The sequence below is a fragment of the Leopardus geoffroyi genome, chromosome C3, assembly GCF_018350155.1.
Source record: "Leopardus geoffroyi isolate Oge1 chromosome C3, O.geoffroyi_Oge1_pat1.0, whole genome shotgun sequence".
Lineage (NCBI taxonomy): Eukaryota > Metazoa > Chordata > Mammalia > Carnivora > Felidae > Leopardus > Leopardus geoffroyi.
The window spans coordinates 34,096,107-34,123,481 of NC_059338.1; the positions used below are offsets into that span (position 1 = coordinate 34,096,107).

Here is a 27,375-nt window from a genome sequence, read left to right on the forward strand (position 1 = left end):
TTTTTGAGACAGAGAGAGACAGAGCATGAGCAGGGGAGGGAGGGAGACAGGGAGACACAGAATCCGAAGCAGGCTCCAGGCCCTGAGCTGTCAGCACAGAGCCCAATGTGGGGCAAGAGCTCACGAACCACAAGATCACGACCTGAGCTGAAGTCAGACGCTTAACCGACTGAGCCACCCAGGCGCCCCATAAGTTTCACTTTATATAAATTTGTTATAGAGCTAACTTTGTTGAAATATTTCTTTCTGCCAAAAAAAAAAAAATACAAGATAATTTAACAAACTTAAACTAAACCTGAAAAAAAAAAACTTACTCTTTAAATATCATCTAACACTTTTTGCTCATATGGAAAAAGAAAGTAGCTGCCGTCACTTAACTGGGCACCTACGATTACAGCATGTACCATGCACTTTCCATTTCTGGACACTAGTCCTTATAACAAGCTTGCAAAATAAGTCTTTTTAGCTTCGTTTTATAGATGGTGCATTCAAGGCACAGAGATTAATTTGTAGGATTCAGAGTGTGCCTAGTACTAGGGAGAAAATTGGGGGGGGGGTGGGTATACACCTGTTTGCCAGCTCCCAGTCCTGTGCTTTTTCTGCTGTGTAATATTGCCTGTTCTCAGTGGTCCCGTGAGTATATTTGTTCACTACTTAAGAGAGCAGAATATTACTATAAATATATTTACTTGAAAGTAAAGTTTGCTTCATTGCCTTCACTTGCCTCATTCACAGTCATTGAAAGGTATAAAAACTAAGGTGCTATGGTAATTTGAGTTTTGATAGAGTCTGCTGAAAGAGACTTCAGTTTCTGATAGTTTCTCGGTCAGAGGATTGGATTGCAGTTTACTGTTTAAGCTTTCAAACTCGCTTCTTGCCATCAAGTCTCAAATTATATGGTGTTTGTTGCAGTATTCTTAGTCATGTTTCATATTTACAGTGTTGACTCTGCTGAATAGATATGCACTGTGGTATATGTCGTTTGATTAAGTTAATATATAACTGTTTCATAAATTTACTGACAATTACTTCTTTTAGTTATGAAAATCTGAGTTACTTTTGAACTTTGAAGTGCATTTTGTTGATAAATAAAATTGCTAGGAAATCATTGACTTTATTTTTTTTGTAATTCTTTTGTTTTTGTTTTTTTTCCTTCTTCAGATGCTAACATCGCTGCAATTGGTAAGTTTGGTTCTTCGGCAGTTAAAAGAAATTGTCGTCACTGTGGGATGTACAATCCATATTCCTGGAAGAGAATCTTGTCTTTTAAGTGTCTTAGGAATACTATTAAAATGCAGTGTTTAAGGGTATCGAAGAGAAAACAGGTAAATGCATTTTATCGACGTATTTGGTGGACACCATTAGGTACTCGGTATGTTCCTAAGTATTCCCAACCGTGTTCTTGTTCCAAGGTAGTTTTAGGGCAACTTCAAATCATGTGGCCAGTCAATCAGGTATTATTGAATGCTTATTGTCTCAATGCATCGTCAGGCTAGGGGCCAAAGAACAACAAAGAAGAGGCAGGTACCAATACAGTTTTCAAGCCTCTAGTATTCTACAAGTAGTCATAAACTACTCCTTGACTGTTTCTAGACTTCTGTCCCATTCCAGAGACAGCAGAGTACCTTTGGTTTATCCTCTTCCATTTCCCTGCCCTGTCAGTGATGTAAAGCAAAGTTAGCTTTAAAAAATATCCCGTTGGTGTAGACCTAAGGACCTACTGTGTCGCCATTTATTCTAGTTTTTGTTTGTTATTTTTTGTTGTTCTTAAATATATTATCTGATGTTATACCTTTTAACAAGAAGATTAATAACGCCTAACGAAGATGGTAAAAGAAATGTTTGTTCAAAAGCAATACAGCTAAGTTGGCATATTAATCATACCCACTAGAAGATATACTCTTATAAAGAAAGTATTTCAAAATTATGTCCTTATAAGCCAAAGTCTCCTATCTATATATGCATTAGTGAGACAAGGGGCTAAAGCTGAAAGCAGGTATTTATTATTATTATTTATGGTTCTTTTATATTTTGAATGAACCTCTCCTCAGCTAAAGTATTTATCTTGAGAGATTTGAACAGTTGGAATTCACTTTGTCTGTTTGATATTTTAAATAGAAATAAATGTATTCTAAATGAAAATCTCACGATTTCATGATTTAATGTGAAGAATGATGAGTCTAACGGGTGGGCTTTTTCTCAGCTGCCCAGTAGCATCGGATGTAGGTCTGAAGGGCTTATTTTCTCTGACATTCTTGAACTGTGGACTGTGCGATCTTCCAGAGACTTTCTCTCGGGGGTAGTTGTAATCCCAACTTGTGCTCAAAAATAAAGAGGAGCTCTTCCCTTCTTAAAGAAGATCTGCAGTGCTCGTTCTCTTTGTGATCCTAGCTTTGTAAAATATAAACCTACACGTTATCCTTATTTCTTCAAAGTGTTCTGTGAATCGGGCCGCTTTTCTCATTGTTTGTTATTTATATTTGTGCGTTGTATTTATTTGAGTGTAACAGGCACTCATCTTCCCTTAGTCTCAGGTGTACAATACAGCGATCCCGCAAGTGTATACGTTATGCTTGCTCAGCACTCGTGTAGACAATCTTTTTTTTTTGTTGTTTTTTCCATTATTGCCTTCTCTCCCTCAAGGAACAGTTTAGACGTTTCCCCCCACTAATGATCTCCCCGTGACATTTTACTACCACAAATATAATGCAAATCTATTTATATACTGCATTTATATCTTTACTTTATACATAAGAAAGTAAGATTTTTTTCAGCCTCTTGGGATGATACTACACCCCACTGAGAATACATGCTCTTCATAGTTGTATTTTGTTTTCGCTCTTGTTTCTGGTTTTGTTTTTTATGCCAACATTGTACAGAAGAAGACAGGCTTGGGCTTTGGAGTCAGGCAGACCTTGGTTTGAATCCTGGTTTGTTTTGTTTTGTTTAATTTAGTAATTATTCAGCCCCAAGGATTGAGCTTAATCTGAGTCCGGTTTTCTCTTTTTATGATTCCTATTTAAAGTCTTTGAAGCCAAATGAGATAGTAGGATTTGAAAACTCCCGGCACGGTGTTCAACATTGAATAAATAGTAGCTTAAAGAAGCCCTAGAATGCAGTCATGTTGTTTTCCTAAGATGGTGTTCTGACAGTTTTAGCAATTCCCTCTGGCCACACCAAAGAATAAGAACAGTCCTTTATTAAAGTAATATTTGCGTGTTGGCTGTGTGGCAAGTCCTGTCGTGAGATTCTTATATGTATTATTTTATTTAGTTCTCAAAACATCTTACAGTGTCTCTATGTCCCAGTTTTTTTTAGCGGAAAGAACTGTTTTTGCAAGACTTGTAACTTACCCGAGGTCACACAGCTCTTAGGTGCTTCAATGGAGGCTTGACTTGTTTCTCCAGCACTAGGTACTCAAAAGGATAGAAAGATTCTTGTCCTATACAAAAACCTGCACAACTCAAATTTGAAAATTAATGTGGTCTTGGTTCTTTACTTTTTTCCCCCGTCACTGCTGAAATCCCATATTGTGACATTCATAGATTTCTCATGGTGGTGAACAGGTCTGCTGAAGGAATATTTAAGAAAAAATTAGAGACTACCCAGTGAAATATCTAAAATGCTTTTTCTGTATCCTTTAATATCACATGCTTATTCATTTATGCTTTATACATATCCGCCTGCATACGGCATATGTTATAGACTAGCCCAAGTGGAAGTGTATTTCCAAGACTTGTGAATCACCAGTAGTAACTTGAAAGGCATCGGATGCTGTGATACGAGGTCTTTGGTGTGTGCTATTACCCGTCTCTGTGTACGACAAACTTAAATCCCGTTATAAAAAATGACTTCAATTGTCTGTAAGTTACTCAAAGTTAAGAAGTCAGGTGGCATAATTATAGCATTTTTCATTGATCTTCTTAGGCTGGCAAGAGAAGTGTGAACGTCTCCCACTTAAAAAGTACGGAGGCACAGAAAAGCCATTGATAGTAGCAAAACCCTAACAGGGTCCTGTGGATGTTGCTGAGGAAGCAGTGTTGAATTCTGGTTTCTCAATCTGGAAATGAAAATTTAAGGTTTAATCAAGCACATTCTTTTTCCACCAAAAAAAAAAAAAAAATATCTTTCTGTTGTGACTTCACTTGTCCGCAGACGTCAGTTCCTTTATTCTGTTTTGTTAAATAGGATTAGAAGGAAGAACAACCCATTCACAACTTTTTAAGTTTTTTTTTTTTTTTTTATAGCATCTGGACTACATTTCCACTTTATTAACAATATAAGTGAGACCTTTTGAAGTGAGGAGACAAATTCACATTTCTTCAGAAAAAGCATCACTAAATTAACATCAGATCTTGTATGTGGAATCTGACTTGGGTTCTTCAGGAATGGAGAAGGTACTCCATCTGATATAAATTGGGCTTGAGTAACTTCAGGTATTTTTACTGAGAATACTAGAAACAGTTAAAATCATGACCAGAGCCTGGGGTTAGAAATACGTTTTTCTCCAGTAATAAACCGATCACCTCACCCTTTTTTGGTCTCGGTTTTCTCTTATGTAAAAAGAAGATCCATCATTCAGCGTAATTTAATAAATATTTACTAAACACTTCCTACTATTTGCCAAGTACTGCACTAGTTATTGGAGTAACGGGATACAAGGTGGCAAACTGCTTTGTGATGTTTTAAACACGAAGTATCATTCTATACAATGAGGACCATTGCTAAAACACTCCTTTCACTTGGCAGAAACCCATTTTGTAAAATTATATAATTTTCCTACCTAAAAACTCTTCAGTTAATGACTAAGAATGTGGCTGTCATAATCATAATCTCATTGCCTCATTTATTCCAAGTGGTAAGCCTTAACACCCTTGGGTTGGTTTTCTGTAGATACCAAGTGAATTTTGAGAACGTAACTATTGCCTTTATACCTTAAAGTTTTCTTTGCTTATAATTTGGAGGGTAATACTCTTATTATTTACTAAAGAATCATTTATGTAGAATCCTGTTTCTCCTATTTCTGTATTTTATTCTAGTCCCCTGTGAAAACATGAGTCTCCACACACATTGTTCTAGAGTTACATGCGTTGATCAGTGTTCTAAGAGTAAGATTTTAGTTCTGTCGTCCAGATACTCTGGATCACTTTAAAATTTTCTAGCTTCATTTATCATTCAAATTGAAAATGGGATGGTTTTTCAACAATTGAAAATGACAGAGGTTATGGGGAGTGACGGAGGGAAAAGAAACCCCAAATTTTTGAGGAGCCATGATATATTTTATGAATACAGTCTTTCCACGCTAATGATGTGCTAGAGAATCAGTTAAAGAAATTGATTGGGTAAAATACTATAAAAACTTACCTGTGGTAGAAATAGCTGTTTTGTTAAATCATGTATCGATACGACAGTGCGATTGTGTGACATCTGTATTTTGCTGATTTGGAACTGATTTGTGATTTGGCCACATTTAACCTCACTCAGTTGCTTTCCTTTTGTTATCTGTAGTTTCCTATGCAATACAGATCTAAATAATAGATTTCAAGGACCCTAGAGGGTGAAGTAGGGAGGAAAAGGGAGACCAAGAATGGCATAGACAAAGGGCAAATGGGTGGGTTTTGAGAAGAAAGATTATGTGTAAAAATCAAACTAAAAAGTATTGTTGACCAATTTATTTGACCAATTGTTGTTCTATCGTTCAACTCAAAATAGTGTGTTTAATCCTAAAAGTAAATATTAGCTTTCCTAACTGAAATTTTATCTACAAAAGACTAAACACTGGAGGGCTTATTCTGTAAGCAAAGTAAATATGTTGTACCCTCCATGCACAGGTGATCTTACCTTTCCTGTGATGGAGAAAGGCCTACATCTCTTATCTTCACTATGAACTAAGTGGCCTTCCCATTAACAACCACAGATGTATCTCTCACCTTTCTGAGACTCAAATTACTCATCTGCAAAAAGAGAGTGAACTTCAAGATACCTCCTAGTGCTAAAATTACATAAGGCAGTCATCATAAAATTGAACATGGTCAGGTTGAAACACTTCATTATCCTCTCCAACCCGTTAAACAAATTTTATGTGAGCACGGTGATACTTTAAATATTTTATTTCATTTTGCTTTGAAAGAAAGCAGGATAAGTGCCATGCAATTTTTACTGTCAAACATGACATAAAAAAGCTATAGACAAACTGTCATTCATGGTCTCCTATTTTTCTTTAACTTGTCTCATATCCAATGTATTTGTCATTGTGAAACTGCATTGTATATGTAATTGTTCATGTTTCTATTAACTGTGTTACTAAATTTTTTCCTCCTCAAGGACTTGTTGCTGGTACTGTAATTGGTACCCTAATTCTAGGCAAAATTGTCTGGCACTATGGAAAATCAGGGTGAGCAGAAATTCTGATGATTTCAAAAAAATTGTTCTTAGCTTCTTTCCAGTAAAACCTGACACTCTATCAGAAGGTAACTTTCTTAGCTTAATTGTATGCTTTGAAATCTCTATTCCTTTTCTCTGTAATTACAACCCTGGGTCAACAGACTTTGTGTCTTTTTTTTTTTTTTTTAATTTTTCAGTAAATTCAAGGACATTAACATTTCAAAGGCAAATGATTTGAAAGCCAAATTCTCACTTTGCCATCCATTAATCAAATCCCCTTGTGTCCCTACTCAGTACAACTTATGATAGGATCTGTGTTACACAGAGCAAAACCCCAAGAAAAGTCAGACTCTAACATATTACTAACGTTGTCTGTGGGTAGCCTTTTTCTGAGTCGTATTTATTAAAACACACCAAAACAGCTAAAAACAGCCCATTGGTTAGGAGGGCGGGCTCAGGAGCCTGGCCACTTGCTCTGAATCCACCTGGCTCTACACTTTATGCGCCATGTGACAACGGGTAACTTCATCTCTCTAATGCCTCCGTTTTCTTATTTGTGAAGTGGGAGAAGCATAGTACCTGCCTCAGGGGATGGTAGTAAGGATCAAATGAGTTGCCCACCGTAAAGAAGAAGGTAGAATGTTGCTTGGCACGAGGAAAGCCCTCAGATGGTAAAACAGCAACACATTAAAAAAAAAAAAAAAAGTCGGTATGATTTGAAACATCTGACCTGCACTAAACGTATTTTAAGTATGATGCCTTGGTTGGCTCTGACATTTCCTGTCAACAGAGGATTATTTAACTTGACCCTCCTCTGTTCAGAAACCTTACTGTAGAGTTCATATAAACTTGAATTATTTCTAAACTGCCCTAATGCCTATCTATTTTTTTATCAATTCAAAACAACCATATATTTTTTATTAATTCAAAACAACCCTATATATATGTATATGTGGTATATGTATATATATACTTATGTACATATACGTAGATACATATACATTACATATGTATATATATACATGTACATATGTATATATATACATATACCACATATATACATACCATATATATACATATTACCACATATATACATATATATACATGTATATATATACATGTATATATATGTACATGTATATATATACATATACCACATATACATATATATATGGTTGTTTTGAATTAATAAGAAATATATGGTTTTGAATTGATAAAAAAATAGGCATTAGGGCAGTTTAGAAATAATTCAAGTATACATATGTATACATGTATATATATATGTATATGTATATATATGTATATGTATATACATATACATATATATATGTTATTTATTTATTTTGAGAGAGAGAGTGCAAGCAGGGAAGGGGCAGAGAGAGAGGGAGAGAGAGAATCCCAAGGAGGCTCTGTGCTGTCAGCACAGAGCTGGATGTGGGGCTCAATCCCATGAACTGGGAGACCATGACCTGAGCCAAAATCAAGAGTCAGATGCTTAGCCGACGGAGCCACCCAGGCCCCTCAAAACAACTATATTTTAATGCTGTTACTAAATGGCTTGTTTTAATTTGGGGGTTGATGTGAGCTATCTACTGTTTACCCTCTGTAACTCTTACCTTTCTCCTTAAATTAACAATATGATTTAAGCCTATTATAAGCTAAATTATGTAAATGTTCTTTAAAACACTGAATGGTTCAGTCTTCCGGTAAAATTATCTGACCACTGGGTCCTGGGCTTTGTGGGTTTTTGAAATAGTTTGTACAGCTATTTGTTTACTGCCAATAAAGTATTCTAGATATATATATATACATATATATATGTATATATATATGTATGTATGTATGTTTTATTGCTATAATAGCAAATGTAGTAAAAAAGTTCAGATTTTTCAGAAGCTTTTTAAGAACGTGGTTTAGAGTCCACCAAAAACACAGAATTCTAAGACCTGTTAAGTGAGTTGCATTGGTACAGATGCTTTAGCAAAACTACTGTGGAAAAAACAGTAGACTGCCCATCTTCTGTACTTCTTTGCCCTCATTCCAGCTCTCCTCTTGAATTAGAGCATTATCAGTTTGCCTTCCAAAGCCAGTGCTTGGTAGGTGAGAGGGGTGGAAGGGAAGGTGGAGTGTATTGGGCGCTCTCTGGGCTGCTTCAGTTTCTTTACCTACTTTAGTAAAGTAATCAGCCATGATGGTTTTAATAGGATGAAAAGTGCTGAGACATAGAAGGAGAAAATACCTGTTTTGAATTTCACTGGGGTTTTGCAATAAACCTAGTTCCCCTATTTCTGAATCAGAGAAATTCGCGCAAACCCCTGAGGAGGAATTTGCCTTTTTCAAGTGCCCTTAAAAAAACACTCCACTTGCCTAGTTTTGCAAGTATAAGCTGTTGAAGGTAAGAGCAAAGTTCATACATTCCTGGTTACACTCCAGATCTCATACTGATTTAATTAAACATTGGATCTTAATAGGGACTGGGAAAAGGGTTAATGAGTACGAAGGTGATAATGTACCTTTGCCTGGTGATCCTTCATGTTTGCCTATCAAAGGATTTGCTTACTTCTTTTTAGAAATGTTGGGTTTGGGTGATGAGTTTTAGTTCAAAAGAGGGACCCGGTTGTAAGGAAATGCTGATCTTGCTTTTCGGTTGAAATTACCATTCTATAATTCAATTGGTGTTTTCCTTCTCTGCTACTCAGCTCTTATTACATACATGAAAACAGAAAAGCATGCAGTTGTCTTTCGTAATTTCACCGTGATTGGTGATACCTCAGAAGTAAGACCTCTGGTCAGTTCTAAAAGGTATATGGTTTTATAAAGTCTCATCTCTGTGTCTTGCAGAATGTCCATCAGTACACTGGGGCGGGACTTAACTTGTGACTGTTCAAGGACTTGTCAGAATTGGTTTTCATTATTGAGTGACTAACTCATTGAGTCTCTCATTCGCGTGCCGTGTCCTCCATTCTGTGTTCATCGTCTCGCCTTGGGTTTTGCACTCAACTTATTGTAATGACTGGATGCTAGCAAAACCGCAAATATCTCGTAAAACAAAAGGTGGATGCATTAGGACTTACAAATAGGAATGCCTTTCTTATGACTATTTGCATCGTGAGATGATTGGCTTATAGTGTATTTGTATTTGTATTTCTCCGGTTTGGTTGGTGGCTTTTAGAATTTCCAGTGTGTAGGAAATATTAAAATTGGTTTTACGGTATCTTTCATAAGTCACGTTTATAGATCTTATAGCCCTTTTATATTATACAAAATTATGATGCAAAAATACCATAATATAAACGTATCTGTGAAATTTTCTGGGCGTCTTTTTCTAGGTGTCTTTTGACGAAACTTTCCTCTATTGCACATGTAGCAGGGGTTTTCATTGACTTTTATTCTGAAAGTATCTTCATTGAGTCTAATTTGACTGCTTATTTTCAAGAAACTAAAAAACTCAGGTATCCTATTTTAGTTGGTGTTGCTATAGCAACTAAATACTAAAGTCTACCCTGGCTGAAGTTGGATAACTTACTAATTTCCATTTGTTTTGCATGCTACATTAACGGATTAATTTTCATCATTTGTCACATAATAACCAAAAGATTAATGTGTATCATCAGTCAATAAAATTATTTTGATTTTAATTTTCTTTTTTAACTTTCAGGACACACATGTATAACATTGACAGTTTTGCTTATGACGCTAGTAACCATTGGCTAGCTGACTTAGCCGAAGAAGAGATCAGAAGAAAATATACACAAGTGTGCAGAATATTTCTAGTTTCTTAGAACCTTGTGGAGGAATGGACACAATAAATGTAATAGTGCTCGTCGTTTTTCATGTTATCACTGTCTTTACGGGGCGTAGGAAAATCAATGGAGCAAGTCTGTCCTAAACCTCTTGAAAATAGAACCACTTGCAAGATTTAGAGTGATTACTTTCCTTAAAGCGTAGGAAAGTGCAGAGGTTTGTTCATGCTTAGAACGTGAACGTGAATGTGAAGGAAATAAGTGAGTTTTTTCACTAGATGTGTAATGTTACTTTTGTTTACAAAGAAAATTAAATATTAAAAACAGTGATTGGATATTGAAAACAAAAAACCCGAAGTCTCTTCTGAGCAGACTTGCCAAAGAGAGATGAACCGCATTGTAAAATAACTCTTGACTATTAGGCATTGTCCTGTTTTCTTATTCCATTATGATGAGGCTGAAGGCGTTGGCAAAATTTTTTAAAGGAAAACTATGCTAATGACCCAAGAGCATTGATTTTTCTGGGGTTAGTTGGTGGAAATGGGGGAACACAGAATGAAGAAGTAATTCTTTGGCTATAATTTTGTTTAAAAACAATCTTTCTTTTTTTTTTTTTTGGAGAAAGACCCCTGTGAAAGGTTGAAAGGTATCTTCATTGACTTAATGCCTTTAAAAGTATATTACAATATTAACATAAGAGTCTATATTTCTGAAGTAGGGGGTGTTCATAGCCAAATCCTAAATCTTATTCTTTTGTAATATTAAGATTAATTTATTTATATTTATTCATGTCAGTGAACGCATTGATTTTACATGTATAGCAAGAAAAATTCAAGAAGATATGTAAAGAAAAATTTATTTTCCCTAAATGGAAATAAATAATGGATTGCATTTTTGTCTCATGTAGTACTTGAAATTTATTTTCTTAAATATAAATATTTATTTCTAAATAGGAGATTATTTTCCTGCATCTCATAAGTACTTAATAATGCTATCATTTGGTTCTCCTGGTGCGAAACATTTTGTTACTTTTATTTGCTTATTTATTTATTTAGAGAGCGAGCGTGAGCAGGGGAGGGGCAGAGTTAATTTCTTTTAACATTTTTTCATTTTTGAGAGACGGAGAGAGACAGAGCATGAGCGGGGGAGGAGCAGAGAGAGAGGGAGACACAGAATCCAAAGCAGGCTCCAGGCTCTGAGCTGTCAGCACAGAGCCCGAGGTGGGGCTTGAACTCACGGACCGCAAGATCATGACCTGAGCTGAAGTTGGTCACTTAACCGACTGAGCCACTCAGGCACTGAGAGAGAGAGAGAGAGAGAGAGAGAGAATCTTAAGCAGGTTCCACACTCAACACAGAGCCTGACTCGGGACTTGGTCTCATGACCCTGGGATCATGACCTAAGCCAAAATTTCAGCAAGAGTCCCATGCTGAACCAACTAAGCCACCCAGGTGCCCCTTAAGTTACTTGTAAATTATGCCATATTGTACTACCTCAAGCATGTCATATTCTCATATAAGAGTTGTGTCACTTGTTATTAATTTACCTAAGGACAATCACATTACTTTCTAGATGATTATCCATTCTTCTCATCTTACCGATTATGTTTGAAGGGCTGGAATAGACTAGCATATACATATAACTAAATTTAACAATAATTATTTTGCCATATTGCTTCATCCATTTTGTTGTTAAAGTATTTTAAAGTAAACGTCATATGCATCATGGTATTTCCCTATAAATACTTCAATATGCATTTCTAACAAGAAGGACATGTTTTCTACCTAACCACAATCATCACAACTAACGAGATTAACAATAATTTCCTAATAGCTTCTAATATTAGGAAATTTTTTGAACTTTCCTAGAAGTTCTGCATTTAGCCACACATAGCTACTAATCCATTTGTTTGTTAAATAAGGGGGCCTGCTCCGCCTACTTTGTGACAGTTTGGTGCTTCCTGGGGTAGCAGCGAGCATAACACCGATTCAGTTATTTAGAAAAACACCTGAGCGCCTACTATGTGCAGGTCACCATGTGCTAGGTGTGTGCTTACCAAGATCTACAACACAGTGGCTACCCCCAATTTGCTTATGTTCTATCACAGGAAAAGCAAAATTAACACAGTGAGAGAAGAAGTGTAGAATTACAAATATAGCAATCACCTATACAGAATACAGGGAGTATCTAAGCTATCTTTGCTACACGAGCGCGTGGTGGGCAGGGAGGCGTTCGAGACAGGATGTGAATTAAGGAAGGACAAATAGATGAGATTCACGTAGCAGGAATGGAAAGTGCAAACGCAGTGCGCCCAAAGTAGGAAAGGCTCACGGAGAAGACTTGTGTTCAGTGGAGAAGTAAAAATGGAGGGGCGCCTTGGTGGCTCAGTCGGTTAAGCATCCGACTTCGGCTCAGGTCACGATCTCGCCGTCCGTGGGTTCGAGCCCCGCGTCGGGCTCTGGGCTGATGGCTCAGAGCCTGGAGCCTGCTTCTGATTCTGTGTCTCCCTCTCTCTCTGCCCCTCCCCCGTTCATGCTTTGTCTCTCTCTGTCTCAAAAATAAATAAAAATGTTAAAAAAAAATTAAAAAAAAAAAAGGTAAGTTCCGCATAATTATTCTGTATGATTAAAGTGGAGTCAATGGACACAGGTTTATAATAACAGGAATTTTAGATATTGGGAAATATTGAACTTCAGCAATACAATACACTGAGTTAACCTTTATATCTTATTATTTAGATAAAGGTAAAGCTGAAAAAATATTTAATAGTTACCTTGAAGAAAATAAACAGTAGGCATATTGGGGCTAATGGCATTGTCTTACAGGATTTATAACTACTTTGTGTCCTGTTGTCATGAACTTCAATAATTTTATGTTTTTTCCCAAGGTAAGCTCTCCTTTGAGATGATACTTTGATTGCAAAGATGGTATTGCCTTTACCCTTGACACTGTTGCTGATAATCCATGCAGGAAATTATACTTGCTTACCACAGAAATTTGTGTAGTATGATATTTAACCTACTATCACTATCACGTTTCTTAGAACACTTAAATATTTTTTGTCTTATCACACCCTACTACTTTTTGTTGGTTAATGCCCAAGGTGGAAATGCCTTTTTTTTCTACTCAACCAACTTGAGCGTCCCCTCCACCCCCTTGCCTAAATTAAAAAACGGCTCCCTCCATGGGGCACCTGGGTGGCTCAGTCGATTGAGCAGCTGACTTCAGCTCAGGTCACGATCACGTGGTCTGTGAGTTCGAGCCCCACCTCAGGCTCTGTGCTGACAGCTCAGAACCTGGAACCTGTTTCACATTCTGTGTGTGTCTCTCTCTCCCCCTCCCCCACTCATCCTCTGTCTCTCTCTCTCAAAATAAAATTAAAAAACTTAAAAAAAAAAAAAAAGCCTTCCTCCCTAAAGTCAATGCTTCTTTTGCAAACTAGTCCAGTGGTGGCTGGTTCGTTTTCATGCTCCTTGTTGTCTCAGTGTTGAGAAGTGGTGGTATTCTTTTCCTTGCTTCCCATTGCCTCTACTTCATCCATCTCAATATATTCCTTAAATTTTCTTTTAGTGTGTATTTATTTTCAGAAAGAGAGAGAGCATGAGCCGGGGAGGGACACAGAGAGGGAGACACAGACTCCGAAACGGGCTCCAGGCTCTGAGCTATCAGCACAGAGCCCCACTCGGGGCTTGAACTCATGAACTGCGAGATCATGACCAGAGCTAAAGTGGGATGCTTACCTGACTGAGCCATCCAGGCGCCCTTCCCATATATTCTATAAAAGTGTATCTGTTCTTTACTCCAGTAGGACAATTTACTAATATATTAAGTTTTTTCCCTATAGTTTTCCCTTTCTCAACTCCAAGCGGGTAGCAAATTTTGGTCTTCCTTGCTCTAGGGGAACATCCTGACTTATGGGAGCAGAACCACTAAAAGACATCTCTCTTCCTTGCTGTTCTCTGAAATCCTATACTCTCATCATAGACTAACTAAGCTGGTGGGGCGGGGGTGGGGGGTAGGTAGAAACAGAACCAGAAAGAGGGAAGATTCTGTGAATAATAAGACAGATGTTGCTAACAACCTCAAAGTCTCTGAACCAGGCATCCTGACAGCTTCTGGGGTGAAAAGGTAAGGACTCAGAGGTATATGATGGGAAGCATAATGTTATATTTTGAAGTTGAGACTAGCAGGATTTGTTAAAGGATTAGGTCTGCAGTTAAAAAGGCAAGAAAGGAATTAAGGATGACACTAAGAGTTTTAGCCTGAGGGACAGAAAGGGGGAGGTTGCGCTTACTAAACTTTAACTCCCTTGGGGAAGACTTTTGTAACAGAAAGGTCATGAGTTTGTGTTCCTACATGTAAGTTTGAGATGCCTTTTGGGCATCAAAGTAGAGATGTTGTATAAGTAGTCAAAAATACAAATCTGGAATTCTGAAGCGGGGGTCTAGGCTTGAGATGTATATGTGGGAGTCATCAATAAGAGAATATGTGTCAATGAACCCAAGTGATGAAAGCAAGAGGAAGACAGATTCAGCATTAAGGTTTACGATATGGACATCATTGGTGGCCTTGAGCAAAGCTCTTTCAGTACTGTGGTTGTGAGTCCAAGCCTAGGTTAAGAGGCCAAAAAGCGACTGGGACAAGAGAGATTAAAGATGGCCAACGCAAGTGAATACAGACAACTTTTTTGAGACGTTTTGCAGAAAAGTTTGGGCAGAGAAATGTTCGTTGGAACATACTAGGAGCTTAAGAAACATGCCATTTTAAAATATGGGGAGAAGTATATCATGGTATACGCTGATGGGTATGATGCAGGAGAAAGAAGGGAAGATTTCTAGCTCTTGAGGAGGCGAGAGGTAATTGACTCCATCCGGAAAAGTGGTATAATTAGTGGTCAAGGGCATGAATTATGGAGACAACCTGCCTGCGCTCAAATCAAACTCCCACCATTTAACAACTGTGTGACTTTAGGAAAATTCCTTGCCTGTGTACCTTATTTATCTATCTATAAAGTGCCTTTCCATCTGTGAAGTGGTGATACATAGGATGCTGCGAGAAGTAAGTTAAACATAAAGGGTTTAGAATAGTGCCAATCACATAGGAAGTGCTCAGGAAGTTTTAGCTGTTATTAGTGCACAAATGGAGAGCCTGGCCTTAGATAGAAGTAGAATAGAGCAGATCATCCATAGTTAATAGGAAGGAAAGTAGCATATAAAGGTTCATCTGCAGAAGCGTGTGGGATGCCATGGTGGCAACTTCTGCAAATTTCCTTCTACTTTTTTATCGACATAGAAAGCAAGGTCATCGCGAGTATGAAGTACGTGAGGAGGTGTTATACATTTGAGGAGAGGAAGAGAAGGAAAAGACTGGAGAAATTTAGTAAAATTAGTGGGCCAGTTGGTGTGAGTGCTCGTGAATCGAGACTGCAACCATTGAGCTTGGAGTGGCCCAGACATCTAAAGATGACGGCAGAAAAGAAGGTAGCAGGTGATGTATTCTGATGGCATGAGATTCGAAGGAAGGGGCTTTGTGGTGAGGGAGGAGGGAGATTGGCCTACAAGTATCAATAATGAAAAACATAGGGCACCAAGTTCACATCCAGGCCTGGTAATATGTGGAGTGAGGGAGGTCAACAAGAGATGCTTTTGCCCTACCAGAGATTTGTGTGCAAGTTCAAGTGCAATGTACATTCCTCTTCCACTCCTTGTTATCATAATCTGTCTACTTTCCCATCCCTCACTCATGTTTACTGAGGGTCTTCTACGTGTCATACATTAAGTATACATTAGATCTGTCTGCTCAGAAATCCTAGGTGCAATGAGACTCCAGAACTAGACTTCTAAATATCATCGTCCAATAAAATAAATCCCAGTTCCTTGGAGAAAAAGGCCAATACTAGTGCTGGGGCAGGGAAAGTAGAAGATGACCCTGAAACATCTTGTAGTATCCGAAATTAATGGGTTCAGAAAATAAATGCTCAAAAAATGATGGCAACCTGTCAAAAGGACTCAGAAGCCAGCTTGAACAAGCTCCCTTTGACCAAATCTGGGACAATTAGAAAAAAAAATAATGGCAATGGATTATAATACATAGGAAAAAAGTGGAAACTTGAGTGCATGCTGGTATAAATAAATAAATGGGAAAGAAAATTCCTTTTTTTTTTTTTTTTACAGCAGAATTCCAATGAATACATGTACAAGGAACGATTTAACTAGAAAATCAGCATTTGGCAGCCGTCTTGGTAACAATACTTTCAGGCAAGAATCCTCAATGGGTTCTGCAATTAGTGAGTGAGGGAAAGCCTGATGAGAAATAAGAGAAGTATATAGTCTCCAAATTTTCCTCACAAGACACATTACAATAACTTCCTCACGAGTAACTTTGTAGTAGAGAAACCTGACAGACACTAATTCAGCCAATTGGTCAAAATTAACATTCCCAGTAATGGACATGAGGTTCCTCCTGATAGGACATAATGAGAAAAATGCAGCATCATTTCTGGGTTATTTCTGCCAAACATTGCATAATCTGGATCGAATTATGAGGGAGCACCAGAAAAAAAGTAATTTGAGGGACATTTTTACAAAATGGCCTGCCTGTGCTTTTCCAAAGCGATAAGGTGATGAAAATCAAATAGAAGAAAGAAAAAAATGAAGATAAATGTAAAAATCATTGAAATGGAAAACAGAAAAATAAGAGAAAACCAATGAAACCAGAAGTTAGGTCTTTAAAAAACAATTGATGAACTTCCATTTGGCTGGTAAAGAATACAGAGAAAAGACAAAAATCACCAGTATTAACAATGCAATAGAATACATCACTCACTACAAAGCCTGGTCATTAAAATAAGCAAGAAGAGCCCCCTCAGTGGCTCAGTCAGTTAGACGTCTGGCTTCTGCTCATGTCATGATTTCATGGTTTGTGAGTTCAAGCCCCCACATGGGGCTCTCTGCTGTAAGCACAGAGTCTGCTTCAGATCCTCTGTCACCCTCTCTCTCTCTGCCCCTTCTCCGCTCGCTCTGTCTCTCTAAAATATATTTTAAAAAGAAACATTTTAAAAAGAATGTATAAAAGAACAATAAGAGAATATCAACTTTATACCAATAAACTTAACTTTATACCAATAATTTAACAAATTAGATGAAGTGAGCAAATTAACTTGAAGATATTAATTACAAAGTCTGACCCAATAAGAATAGAACACTTGAATAGACCTCTATTAATTGAAGAAATGGAATTTTTAGGGGCGCCTGGGTGGCTCAGCCGGTTAAGCATCGACTTCAGCTCAGGTCATGATCTCATGGTTCGTGGGTTTGAGCCCTGCGTCGGGCTCTGTGCTGACAGCTCGGAGCCTGGAGCCTGCTTTGGATTCTGCGGTTCCCTCTCTCTCTGCCCCCTCCCCACTCACGTTCTCTCTCTCTCTCAAAAATGAGTAAACATTAAAAAAATTTTAAATAAAAAATGGAACTTTTAATTAAAAATCTTTTCAAAGAGAATATTTCATGCTCAGATGGCTTCTTCACTGGTAAAGTCAAACATTTAAGGAAGAAATTATACCAATCCTACACAAACTCGTTCAGAAGGTAAAGATACTTGCAAACTTACTTTATGAGGCTAAAGACATCCCAAGAAAAGAGGACTATAAACCAATATCCCTCATAAACATAGACACAAACATCCTTAAAATTTTAGCAAAGCAAATCCCACAGTATATACAAGATTTATGGTACATCACGATCAAATAAGTTTTTTCCAAGGAGTAAAAGGTTGGTTTAACATCCAAAAATCAATGTAATTCACATACTCATAAAATAAGAAAGAAAACCACATTATCATTTCAGTAGATGCAGAATGAGCATTTGATAAAGTCCAACAGAAATTCATGTTAAAATCTCAGCAAACTGGGGCGCCTGGGTGGCTCAGTCTGTTAAGCGTCTGACTTCGGCTCAGGTCATGATCTCAGGGTTTGTGAGTTCGAGTCCCGCGTTGGGCTCTGTGCTGACACCTTGGAGCCTGGAGCCTGCTTCGGATTCTGTGTCCCCTTCTCTCTCTGTCCCTCCTCCACTTGTGCTCTGTCTCTATCAAAAATAAACAAATGTGATTTTTTTTTTTAATCTCAGCAAACTAAGAAGAGAAGGGAAATTTCTTAATCTAATTAAGGGCATCTTCCATAAACCTACAAATTTCATCATACTCAACAGTGACAGGCTCAATGTTTTCTACCTAAGGACAAGTCATGGATATCCACCCCTTCTATTCAACAGTCATCTGGAGGTTTTAGCCAGTTCAATAGGGAAGAAAAAGAAATGAAAGTCAATGAATTGGAAAGGTAGAAGTAAAGTTGTCTTTATTGGCAGATGGCATGATTATGTACCTAGAAAAGAATCTACCAGAGCTAATAAGGGAATTTAGTAAGATCACAGGACACAATGTTAATACACAAACAACAATTTTACTTTGATATATTAACAATACACAATTAGAAAATGAAATTTAAAAACAACTGTTTCCAATAGCGTCCAAAAACGTGAAATATTTAGAGATATATTCTTTAAACCATGTCAAGAACTCTACAAAAATTATAAAACTTTACTGAGAGAAATTACAGACCTAAATAAATGTTATGAATTAGAAATTAATGAATTGCAAAACTAAGTTTCATGTCTTCAAAAAGTCAATAATGTTAAGATATCAATTCTCCACACATCAATCTATAGTCCCAGCAGGGATTTTAAGAAACTGATCCTAGAAGTGCCTGGGTGGCACTCAGTCGGTTAAGAGTCCCACTCTTGATTTCAACTCAGGTCATGATCTCACAGTCTGAGATTGAGCCTCATGTTGGACTCTGCTGGGCAAGGAGCTTGCTTAAGAGTCTCTCTGTCCCTCTCCCTATGCCCCTCCCCTGCTTGAACACCCTCTCTCTCTAAAAAAAAGAAAAGAAAAAAGAAACTTATCCTAAAATTTGTGTAGAAATGTAAATTTCCTGTCTTAACCCTGTTTTCACAGTTGTTTTTTAAAAAAAATCAGAAAACTAAAACCTATATTTCTCCCAGTCCATGGAAGCTAGGAGTCTAATTGGGTCTACCATGTAAAATAGTCATATAATATTTGGCAGAAAATGGCATGGAGACAAAGAAGCCTGATTCACCCCAAGTGGGAACAATTAAGAACAGATACTTCAAAAAGATTTGTGGAACCCTTCCTCACAGCAGTGTTCTATACTCTCTATCTGACCAATTTATAAATATCTTAATTGGCACTGGAACGAGATTCATTGTTAAATTATCTTCCACAGCACTTGGAGCCCTGCCGGCCCAAACATGTCTATCTACAGAATATCAGTAAGGATTTAGGAATTCCGTATGCTCTGCTTTCCCTCTGATTCCTATATTGTAAGTCTCATTACAGCCCACACCATTGGTCACTAGTATTGTGGATCTGCCCCAGGGAGGTTGCTTTTTATTCATTTATCTCCCTGGTCACTTCAGAATGACCGTGAATGGAGATCGGGGGCTCTGTTCTCTTTGACACATACAGCTTTTGCAACCCACTTACTGCCCATGAAATCTGGGGCACCCAAAGGCTTGAACAGCCAAAGTTTTTCTAAGTTCAAGATCTTTTTTTTTTTTTAAATAAACTCCAAATGGTTTATTTATTTTTTTTTAGTATATGATAATGACAGCATTTTATTTATTTATTTATTTATTTATTCAATATATGAAATTTATTGTCAAATTGGTTTCCATACAACACCCAGTGCTCATCCCAAAAGGTGCCCTCCTCAATACCCATCACCCACCCTCCCCTCCCTCCCACCCCCCATCAACCCTCAGTTTGTTCTCAGTTTTTAACAGTCTCTTATGCTTTGGCTCTCTTCCACTCTAACTTCTTTTTTTTTTTTCCTTCCCCTCCCCCATGGGTTTCTGTTAAGTTTCTTAGGATCCACATAAGAGTGAAACCATATGGTATCTGTCTTTCTCTGTATGGCTTATTTCACTTAGCATCACACTCTCCAGTTCCATCCACGTTGCTACAAAAGGCCATTATTTCATTCTTTCTCATTGCCACGTAGTATCCCATTGTCGTGCAGAAGATCGATTCAAGTTACGTCTGAAGGGAGCTCTCTATGCCTCTTGGATTTCAGTGCCTTTTTCCTTCCCCAGATCAGGGAAGTTCTCAGCTATGATTTCTTCAAGTACAACTTCAGCACCTTTCCCTCTCTCTTCCTCCTCTGGAATACCAATTATGCGTAGATTATTTCTCTTTAGTGCATCACTTAGTTCTCTAATATTCCCCTCATACTCCTGGATTTTTTTATCTCCCTTTTTCTCAGCTTCTTCTTTTTCCATAATTTTATCTTCTAGTTCACCTATTCTCTCCTCTGCCTCTTCAATCCGAGCTGTGGTCGTTTCCATATTATTTTGCAGCTCGTTTATCGCATGTTTTAGCTCCTCATGACTATTCCTTAGTCCCTTGATCTCTGTAGCAATAGATTCTCTGCTGTCCTCTATACTGTTTTCAAGCCCAGCGATTAATTTTATGACTATTATTCTAAATTCACTTTCTGTTATATTGTTTAAATCCTTTTTGATCAGTTCGTTAGCTGTTGTTATTTCCTGGAGATTCTTTTGAGGGGAATTCTTCCATTTGGTCATTTTGGATAGTTCCTAGAGTGGTGTGGATCTCCAGGGCACTTCCCCTGTGCTGTCTTGAATAACTCGCGATGGTGGGCGGGGTCGCAGTCAGACCTGATGTCTGCCCCCAGCCCACCGCTGGGGCCACAGTCAGACTGGTGTGTGCCTTCTCTTCCCCTCTCCTAGGGGCGGGATTCACTGTGGGGTGGCCTGGCATGTCTGGGCTACTTGCACACTGCCAGCCTTGTGGTGCTGGGGATATGGCGTATTAGCTGGGGTGGGTAGGCAAGGTGCACGGGGGCAGGAGGGGCAGACTCAGCTCGCTTCTCCTTCGGTGATCGGCTTCGGGAGGGGCCCTGTGGCAGCAGGAGGGAGTCAGACCTGCCGCCGGAGGTGTGGATCCACAGGAGCCCAGCGTTGGGTGTTTGCACAGTACCAGCAAGTTCCCTGGCAGGACCTGGTTCCCTTTGGGATTTTGGCTGGGGGATGGGCGAGGGAGATGGCACTGGCGATGTTCCCTGCCAAGCTGTGCTCTGTCCTCCGGGGCTCAGCAACTCTCCCTCCCGTTGTCCTCCAGCCCTCCCGTTCTCCAAGCAGAGCTGTTAACTTATAACCTTCCAGATGTCAAGTCCCTCTTGCTGTTGGAACACACTCCGTCCGGCCCCTCCGCTTTTGCCAGCCAGACTCGGGGGCTCTGCTTGGCCGGCGGGTCGCCCCTCTGCCCCGGCTCCCTCCCGCCAGTCCATGCAGCGCGCACCGCCTCTCCGCCCTTCCTACCCTCTTCCGTGGGCCTCTCGTCTGCGCTTGGCTCTGGAGACTCCATTCTGCTAGTCTTCTGGCGGTTTTCTGGGTTATTTAGGCAGGTGTAGGTGGAATCTAAGTGATATGCGGGACGCGGTGAGCCCAGCGTCCTCCTACACCGCCATCTTCCTCTAGTCCCTAAGTCCAAGATCTTAATTTTCTTAACTACACAATTCCCTCAAAAACTCAGAAGGCTTTGGATCTATTTGCTTCCTGTGCATACTGTGGGACAGATGCCTCTGCCAAATAATTTACTAAATTGAATTCTTTTTCTTTATGTTTATTTATTTCTTTTGAGAGAGAGAGGAAGAGAGAGAGACAGAGGCAATCTCAAGCAGGTTCCACCCTCAGTGTGGAGCCCAATGTGCAGCCTGACTTCACGACCGTGAGATCATGACCTGAGCCAATATCAAGAGTCAGAGGCCCAACTGACTGAGCCACCCAGGTGACTCTTTAAATTGAATTCTTAAGCCTGATCTATTTCTCTGACTCCTATTCACCGTGTCATTCTTTCCCTTGTTTCTGCAGGTCTTATTCATGGGGGCTTATTTCCTTATGTGCCCAGTTGCCTTTGATTGTGCTACTCATTAGTCTTTGCAAAATTACTTGCTGGGATTCTCTAAGGCATAGGGTGAAGGTACTCTCTCCAGAGATACTTGGTTTTCCATCTACCAAATTTATTTTTTACACTATCATTTGGGCACTACCTTAAACCACGTTTAGGGCGTGGGGTTTCCTGACCCACTCAGGTCTCGAGAACTTGGGCTGTGAATCCTCGCAATGACTGAGCAATGGTCACAAATTCTCAGGGTTAAGTGTGTATATTTCTATTCATTTTTAATTTTTTCTGCTTCATTCAACACTATGGCAACTTTCCCTGCAATCCTCTAGGGTTGGGTTCAGAAACAGCAAGTTGCCTTTTGGTTCATTCTAAGCCTGAGGGTAGAGTCCTTTGCAAGACCAGGGCAAAGCTGGGACCACATCTGGTAAAACTTTCCACCTTGGATGGGCCTTGGAAAATGACTTCTGTTCCTCTTGCCCCATGAAATTAAAAAGATAAACATAAGTTTCCTGCTATCCGTAAACAACCCTAGGGCAGATGTAATGTTGTTGCCAATATTCTCCCTTTCTTTTCTGGGTTCAGGTTTTCTCCCAGAGTTTTCTCTGGTAATCCCCACTCTATTTTGTTGACTTATCAATGGGTGTAAGATAATTTCTAATGCTTTAAATCCAGGTACATTAGTTTCTCCTCAGAAGGTAATTAGCCCCAATTTTAGGCCACCACTATTGAAAAATAGAATTCCTAAGCACAATGTATGTTCTTGTCATACATTCCTATGAAAACGGAAACGTTGAAAGAAAAAAACGGACACGTGAGAATAATACAATATAAGTAAATTTAAAGTATTAAGTCAAAGAAAAATATATATGGTAGACCCTTGAACAATATGGGCTTGAAGTGCAAAAGTCCACCTATATGTGATTTTTTACAGGACACTACTGCAAATGTATTTTCTCTTCCTTAGGCTTTTCTTAAATTTTCTTTTCTCTAGCTTACTTATTATAAAAATACAATATACAATACATATAGTATTCAAAATATGTGTTAATTGGCTATGTTATTGGTAAGGCTTCTGGTCACCAGTAGCTTGTTAGTAGTTATGTTTTGGGGCAGTCAAAAGTTACATGCAGATTTTCTACTGTGTAGGGAGTCAGCCCCTTACCCCTGCCTTGTTCAAGGTCAGCTGTAATTTAAAGTGTTTTAAACTGTTCATAGTTGGGAAACCTGGGTGACTCAGTTGATTGAGCATCCAACTCTTGATTTCAGCTCAGCTCACGATCTCACAATTTGTGAGATCGAGCCCCACATTGGGCTCTGCGCTGAAAGCATGGAGCCTGCTTGGGATTCTCTCTCTCCCTCTCTCTCTCTGCCTCTCCCCCACTCATGTGCCCTCTTTCTTTCTCTCAAAATAAATAAACTTCAAGAAAAATAAAATAAGAAAAATGAGAAAAATAAAATTTTTAATAGTTAAAAGCATTTCAAATTGTACAAGAAAATTTTCTCATTGATAGTGACCATCAAGATTTTCAAAGGGTCATTAAAGAATCATGATCAAGAATTATGTGGTACATTTCAAGAACAAAATTCTATATAAAAGTTATACAGGGATACCCTTGTATAACGTGTATAGCCACCCTTGTATAGCCCTTGTATACCCTTGTATAGCCTTGTATAGCCACCATTGAGTGGCTCTGTGCCTTAAGCATTCGACTTTGGTTCGGATCATAATCTGATGGTTCGTGGGTTCGAGCCCTGTGTTGGGCTCTGTGCTGACAGCTCAGAGCCTGGAGCCTGCTTCGGATTCTGTGTCTCCTTCTCTTTCTAACCCCTCCCCTGCTTGAGCTCTGTCTCTGTCTCTCTCTCTCTCTCTCTCAAAATAAATACACCCTAAATTTTTTTTTAATTTAGACAAAAGCTACAAGAGTGAGAAAGCTGACGTTTCTAATTTAAAAATTTGAAAATATTCAATTTGGTAACTTCACATATACTCAATATACAAGGTCTTTCCTAATTCTTGTATTTTTATTATTCCTACCATAACAATGTGGTATTTTAATGTAATGAATTTTTTCATCACGCCCTAAATAGAGGCTCCCAGATACCTTCAGTTTATCATAGGATGACTAATGTTTTCTATTCATGCCCATATATTAAGACAGTTGAAAGTACTGGGAGAGAAATCAAGACCACAGGAACATGCTAGTTAATAAACAGAGAATGAGCTGGTTTTATTTTTGAGTAAAGCAAATATAATACAGGTAGGAACACATGCAGGTAGCCAACAAATGCCCACAGAGCTGCAGAGGATTTTCGACTCCATTTTACACAAAACTAAAACTACTGTGGCTACACCGTCCTAGTTGTAGCAAACAGCCCGCAGGGATTTATTTTGTGTCACTGGTTACATGGCACGTATTCGGACACTCCAGTCTTTCCTAATTCTTTATCGGGCTTGCTCTGATGTTCTGATCTTCATACTTGATCAAAGTCTCCTACTTTTGCCCCTAACGGTAGAACTCATTCATCTGTTTCGTCATATGCTTCAACATTCTTTAGTGAGGTCAGATGAAGCCCAGTTTCCTCGCCGAGGCACTATCCGAGGCAGCTGTTCTGAGCCCGGCAGCGCAGGAGAATAGCAGGACAGGGTCAACTCTGACTTTGAGGAACATACGTCTCTAGAGAGCGCTATTATTTCCACCCACGGTTTAGAGATTGCTGGGCGCATATCTGCTGTATAATCTGCTGTGTAACTTGGATGAGGTGCCAACACCTGCCTGCTTCAGTTTTTAAGTTGTTTGGAAGGTAGAAAGCCTATGGGAGCCTAATAGGACTGATGCAGTGCGGCGGGGGCGGGGGGGGGGGGGTGTTGTAGCCTCAGCTGTGCACAGAGGCAGCATAAAGACATGGAGCCATTTTTTCCTGCAGAAAACTAGAAAGATTCCCACACTGGAACTGGCAAGCACGGAGATAGGGACTGGGAAATGGAGCCCAAATGAGGCTGACCCATGAAAGGAGCCTCTATGGATCATGACGCTGGTGATCCCCCTTCTCTACCCCACCAAGCTTCAGGGCCATGGGCAGATGCAGCATTTGCCTTCCTATAAACAGGGCTGCACCGAGGGTGTGCAAGACCCCAAGCAATTTTTTTTTTTTTTTTGAGAATCCCTGTTTATAACAACAATCTGGCTTAAAACTGCATTACAAAATCCATGGTCCCCGTGTAAGGTAGAGTCATTTATTGATGGAAATCTAGAATACTAGGTAGAGAAAAAGTATGCATTTATGTGTTTGTTGTCTAATCAATGCACATGGAAGTTATTCATAGTGCCTAGGTACCGTCTCTATTGGTTTGGATCTTAGATCTCCCACATTTTTTTTTTTATTGCTAAATGTGCCCAGTGTGCTATTTCTGGGTAATTTTATATCTCCTAGTGGTAGGAAAACGATGGCTCCATTGTTACTATTCACAATGCCTAGTTCTTTAGAACCCATTTATATTGATATTGGTCATCTGATTCCTGTGGTTCCCTAATACTATTTCCTCATTTTTAATCATATCGTTATTTGTTACGTTGATCATTCATCGGGCTACCCGTGAACACTGGCTTCCAAGGATGTTCAACGGTTGTTCCTGTGCTTCATGGATGATAACCACAAATGCAAGAATTATCCATTTCCCAGGCAGTGAAAATGCAAACAAGACTTCATTTTCCAGTTGTCCTGCATTTACTTTTTGGAGTTGATGGTGTGCGGTATGTCTTAGCCTATGGTGCAACTCATAATCACTGCATTTGTGGAATGGGGTCTCTTTCAACGTGGACCGCATCTCTGCCTTCCAGACCTTGCCACCTGTGGGGAGGACCAACAAGACGCCTGTGGATGGAGTGAAAAAGCAGCCCACTAATGCAAAGTTCTCCCATCTCTTCCCAGCATGCCCTGGCACTGGCCAAAGACAGCATGGCATCTCCACGTGAGTTGAAGGTAAGAGAGGACATTGAAAGAAAGGGTCATTGATCTTGTGGAGCAACAGTCTGGAAAATTCTGAGGGGGAGACAGAAGTGGTCATCCCTGGAGATCTGCCTTCGCACGGGCCAACAGAGGGTGTGGGTAATGGTCCTGGGTGCCACAGACAGTGGCACGGAAGACAAAGGTCATCTACTACCACTCTAACCATCCTCAGGTGCCATATTCCAAAGGTGCCAGAGGTGGCCCACAGTTGAAACAAAGGGGTGAGAGCTGTCCCAGGGGCCCACAAGCATATTCGCCAGCCCCAGGGCTGGTGACGGTTGGTAGTCCAGAGCCTTAAACTAGAAGGATGTAGATAATCTCTGGTAGATCTAATCCAAAAATTGTACAAGCCCAATTTCTTCAATGCAGTATTATAAAAAGAAATACATGAGCTGTATAGTTACATACAAACTTTACCCACAATAATCGGGCCTTTACTGATTCAGGAGGAGCTACAGAACCCGGTAGAGGCCCAGTGGTCACGTCACTGTGGGCGTGTCAAATTACCGCTTGCAAAATAGCTGCTATGGACTGGATTGCGTCCCCTCCAAATGTCATATGCTCAATCCCCAACTCTCCAGTGTGATGCTGTTTGGAGATTGGGCCTTTGGGAGGTAATTAGGGTTAAAGATGTCACAGGAGAGGGCCCTCATGATGGGACTGATGGCCCTTATAAGGAGAGACAGCAGAACGCAAGCACTTTCTCGCTCTGTCTCCCTCACTGACCGCCACCAAATGAAGACACAGTGAGAGTGGCCAACTGCAAGCCAGGAAGAGAGCCCAACCATGCCAGCGCTTTGATTTTAGGCTTCCAGCTTCCAGAACAGTGAGAAAATTAATTTCTGCTGTGTGAGTCTACGGTATTTTGTTATGGCAGCTCCAGCTACAAGAATAGCTAAATATACTATTCGCTCTCTATTTTGTGTTTGTTTCTACAACACTAGATAAATTTACTTTAGTTGTATTTTAAAGGGACATTTTATATATGAATTATTTTTAATTTTTTAATGTTTATTTCTTTTTGAGAGAGAGGCAGAGGGAGAGCGGGGGAGGGGCAGGGAGAGAGGGAGACACTGGATCCTAAGCAGGCTCCAGGCTCTGAGCCGTCAGCACAGAGCCCGACACGGGGCTCGAACTCATGGACCGCGAGATCATGAACTGAGCCGAAGTCGGACACCCAACCAACTGAGCCACCCAGGTGCCCCTATATTAATTTTTAAACTGAAAAAGTATATTGAGATCT

At 39.4% G+C, this 27,375-nt stretch overlaps 1 protein-coding gene across 13 annotated transcripts in view; it reads left to right on the forward strand.

The window, feature by feature from the left end:
* The window catches only part of CD55 (CD55 molecule (Cromer blood group)), a 46,694-nt gene extending 19,787 nt beyond the window's left edge, over window positions 1–26,907 (forward strand). For 4 of the 13 annotated variants that reach the window (XM_045456737.1, XM_045456739.1, XM_045456738.1 and 1 more), the window contains one exon: window positions 1,162–4,535. In XM_045456737.1, coding sequence (XP_045312693.1) covers window positions 1,162–1,496 — 335 coding nt within the window. In that variant the 3' untranslated portion in view covers window positions 1,497–4,535. Of the gene's footprint in view, window positions 1–1,161; window positions 4,536–6,324; window positions 6,395–9,083; window positions 9,187–10,042; window positions 11,019–25,963 lie in introns of those variants that run through there. The other 9 variants (XM_045456747.1, XM_045456746.1, XM_045456743.1 and 6 more) reach the window with 6 other exon arrangements.
* The last annotated feature ends 468 nt before the right edge of the window (window positions 26,908–27,375 follow it).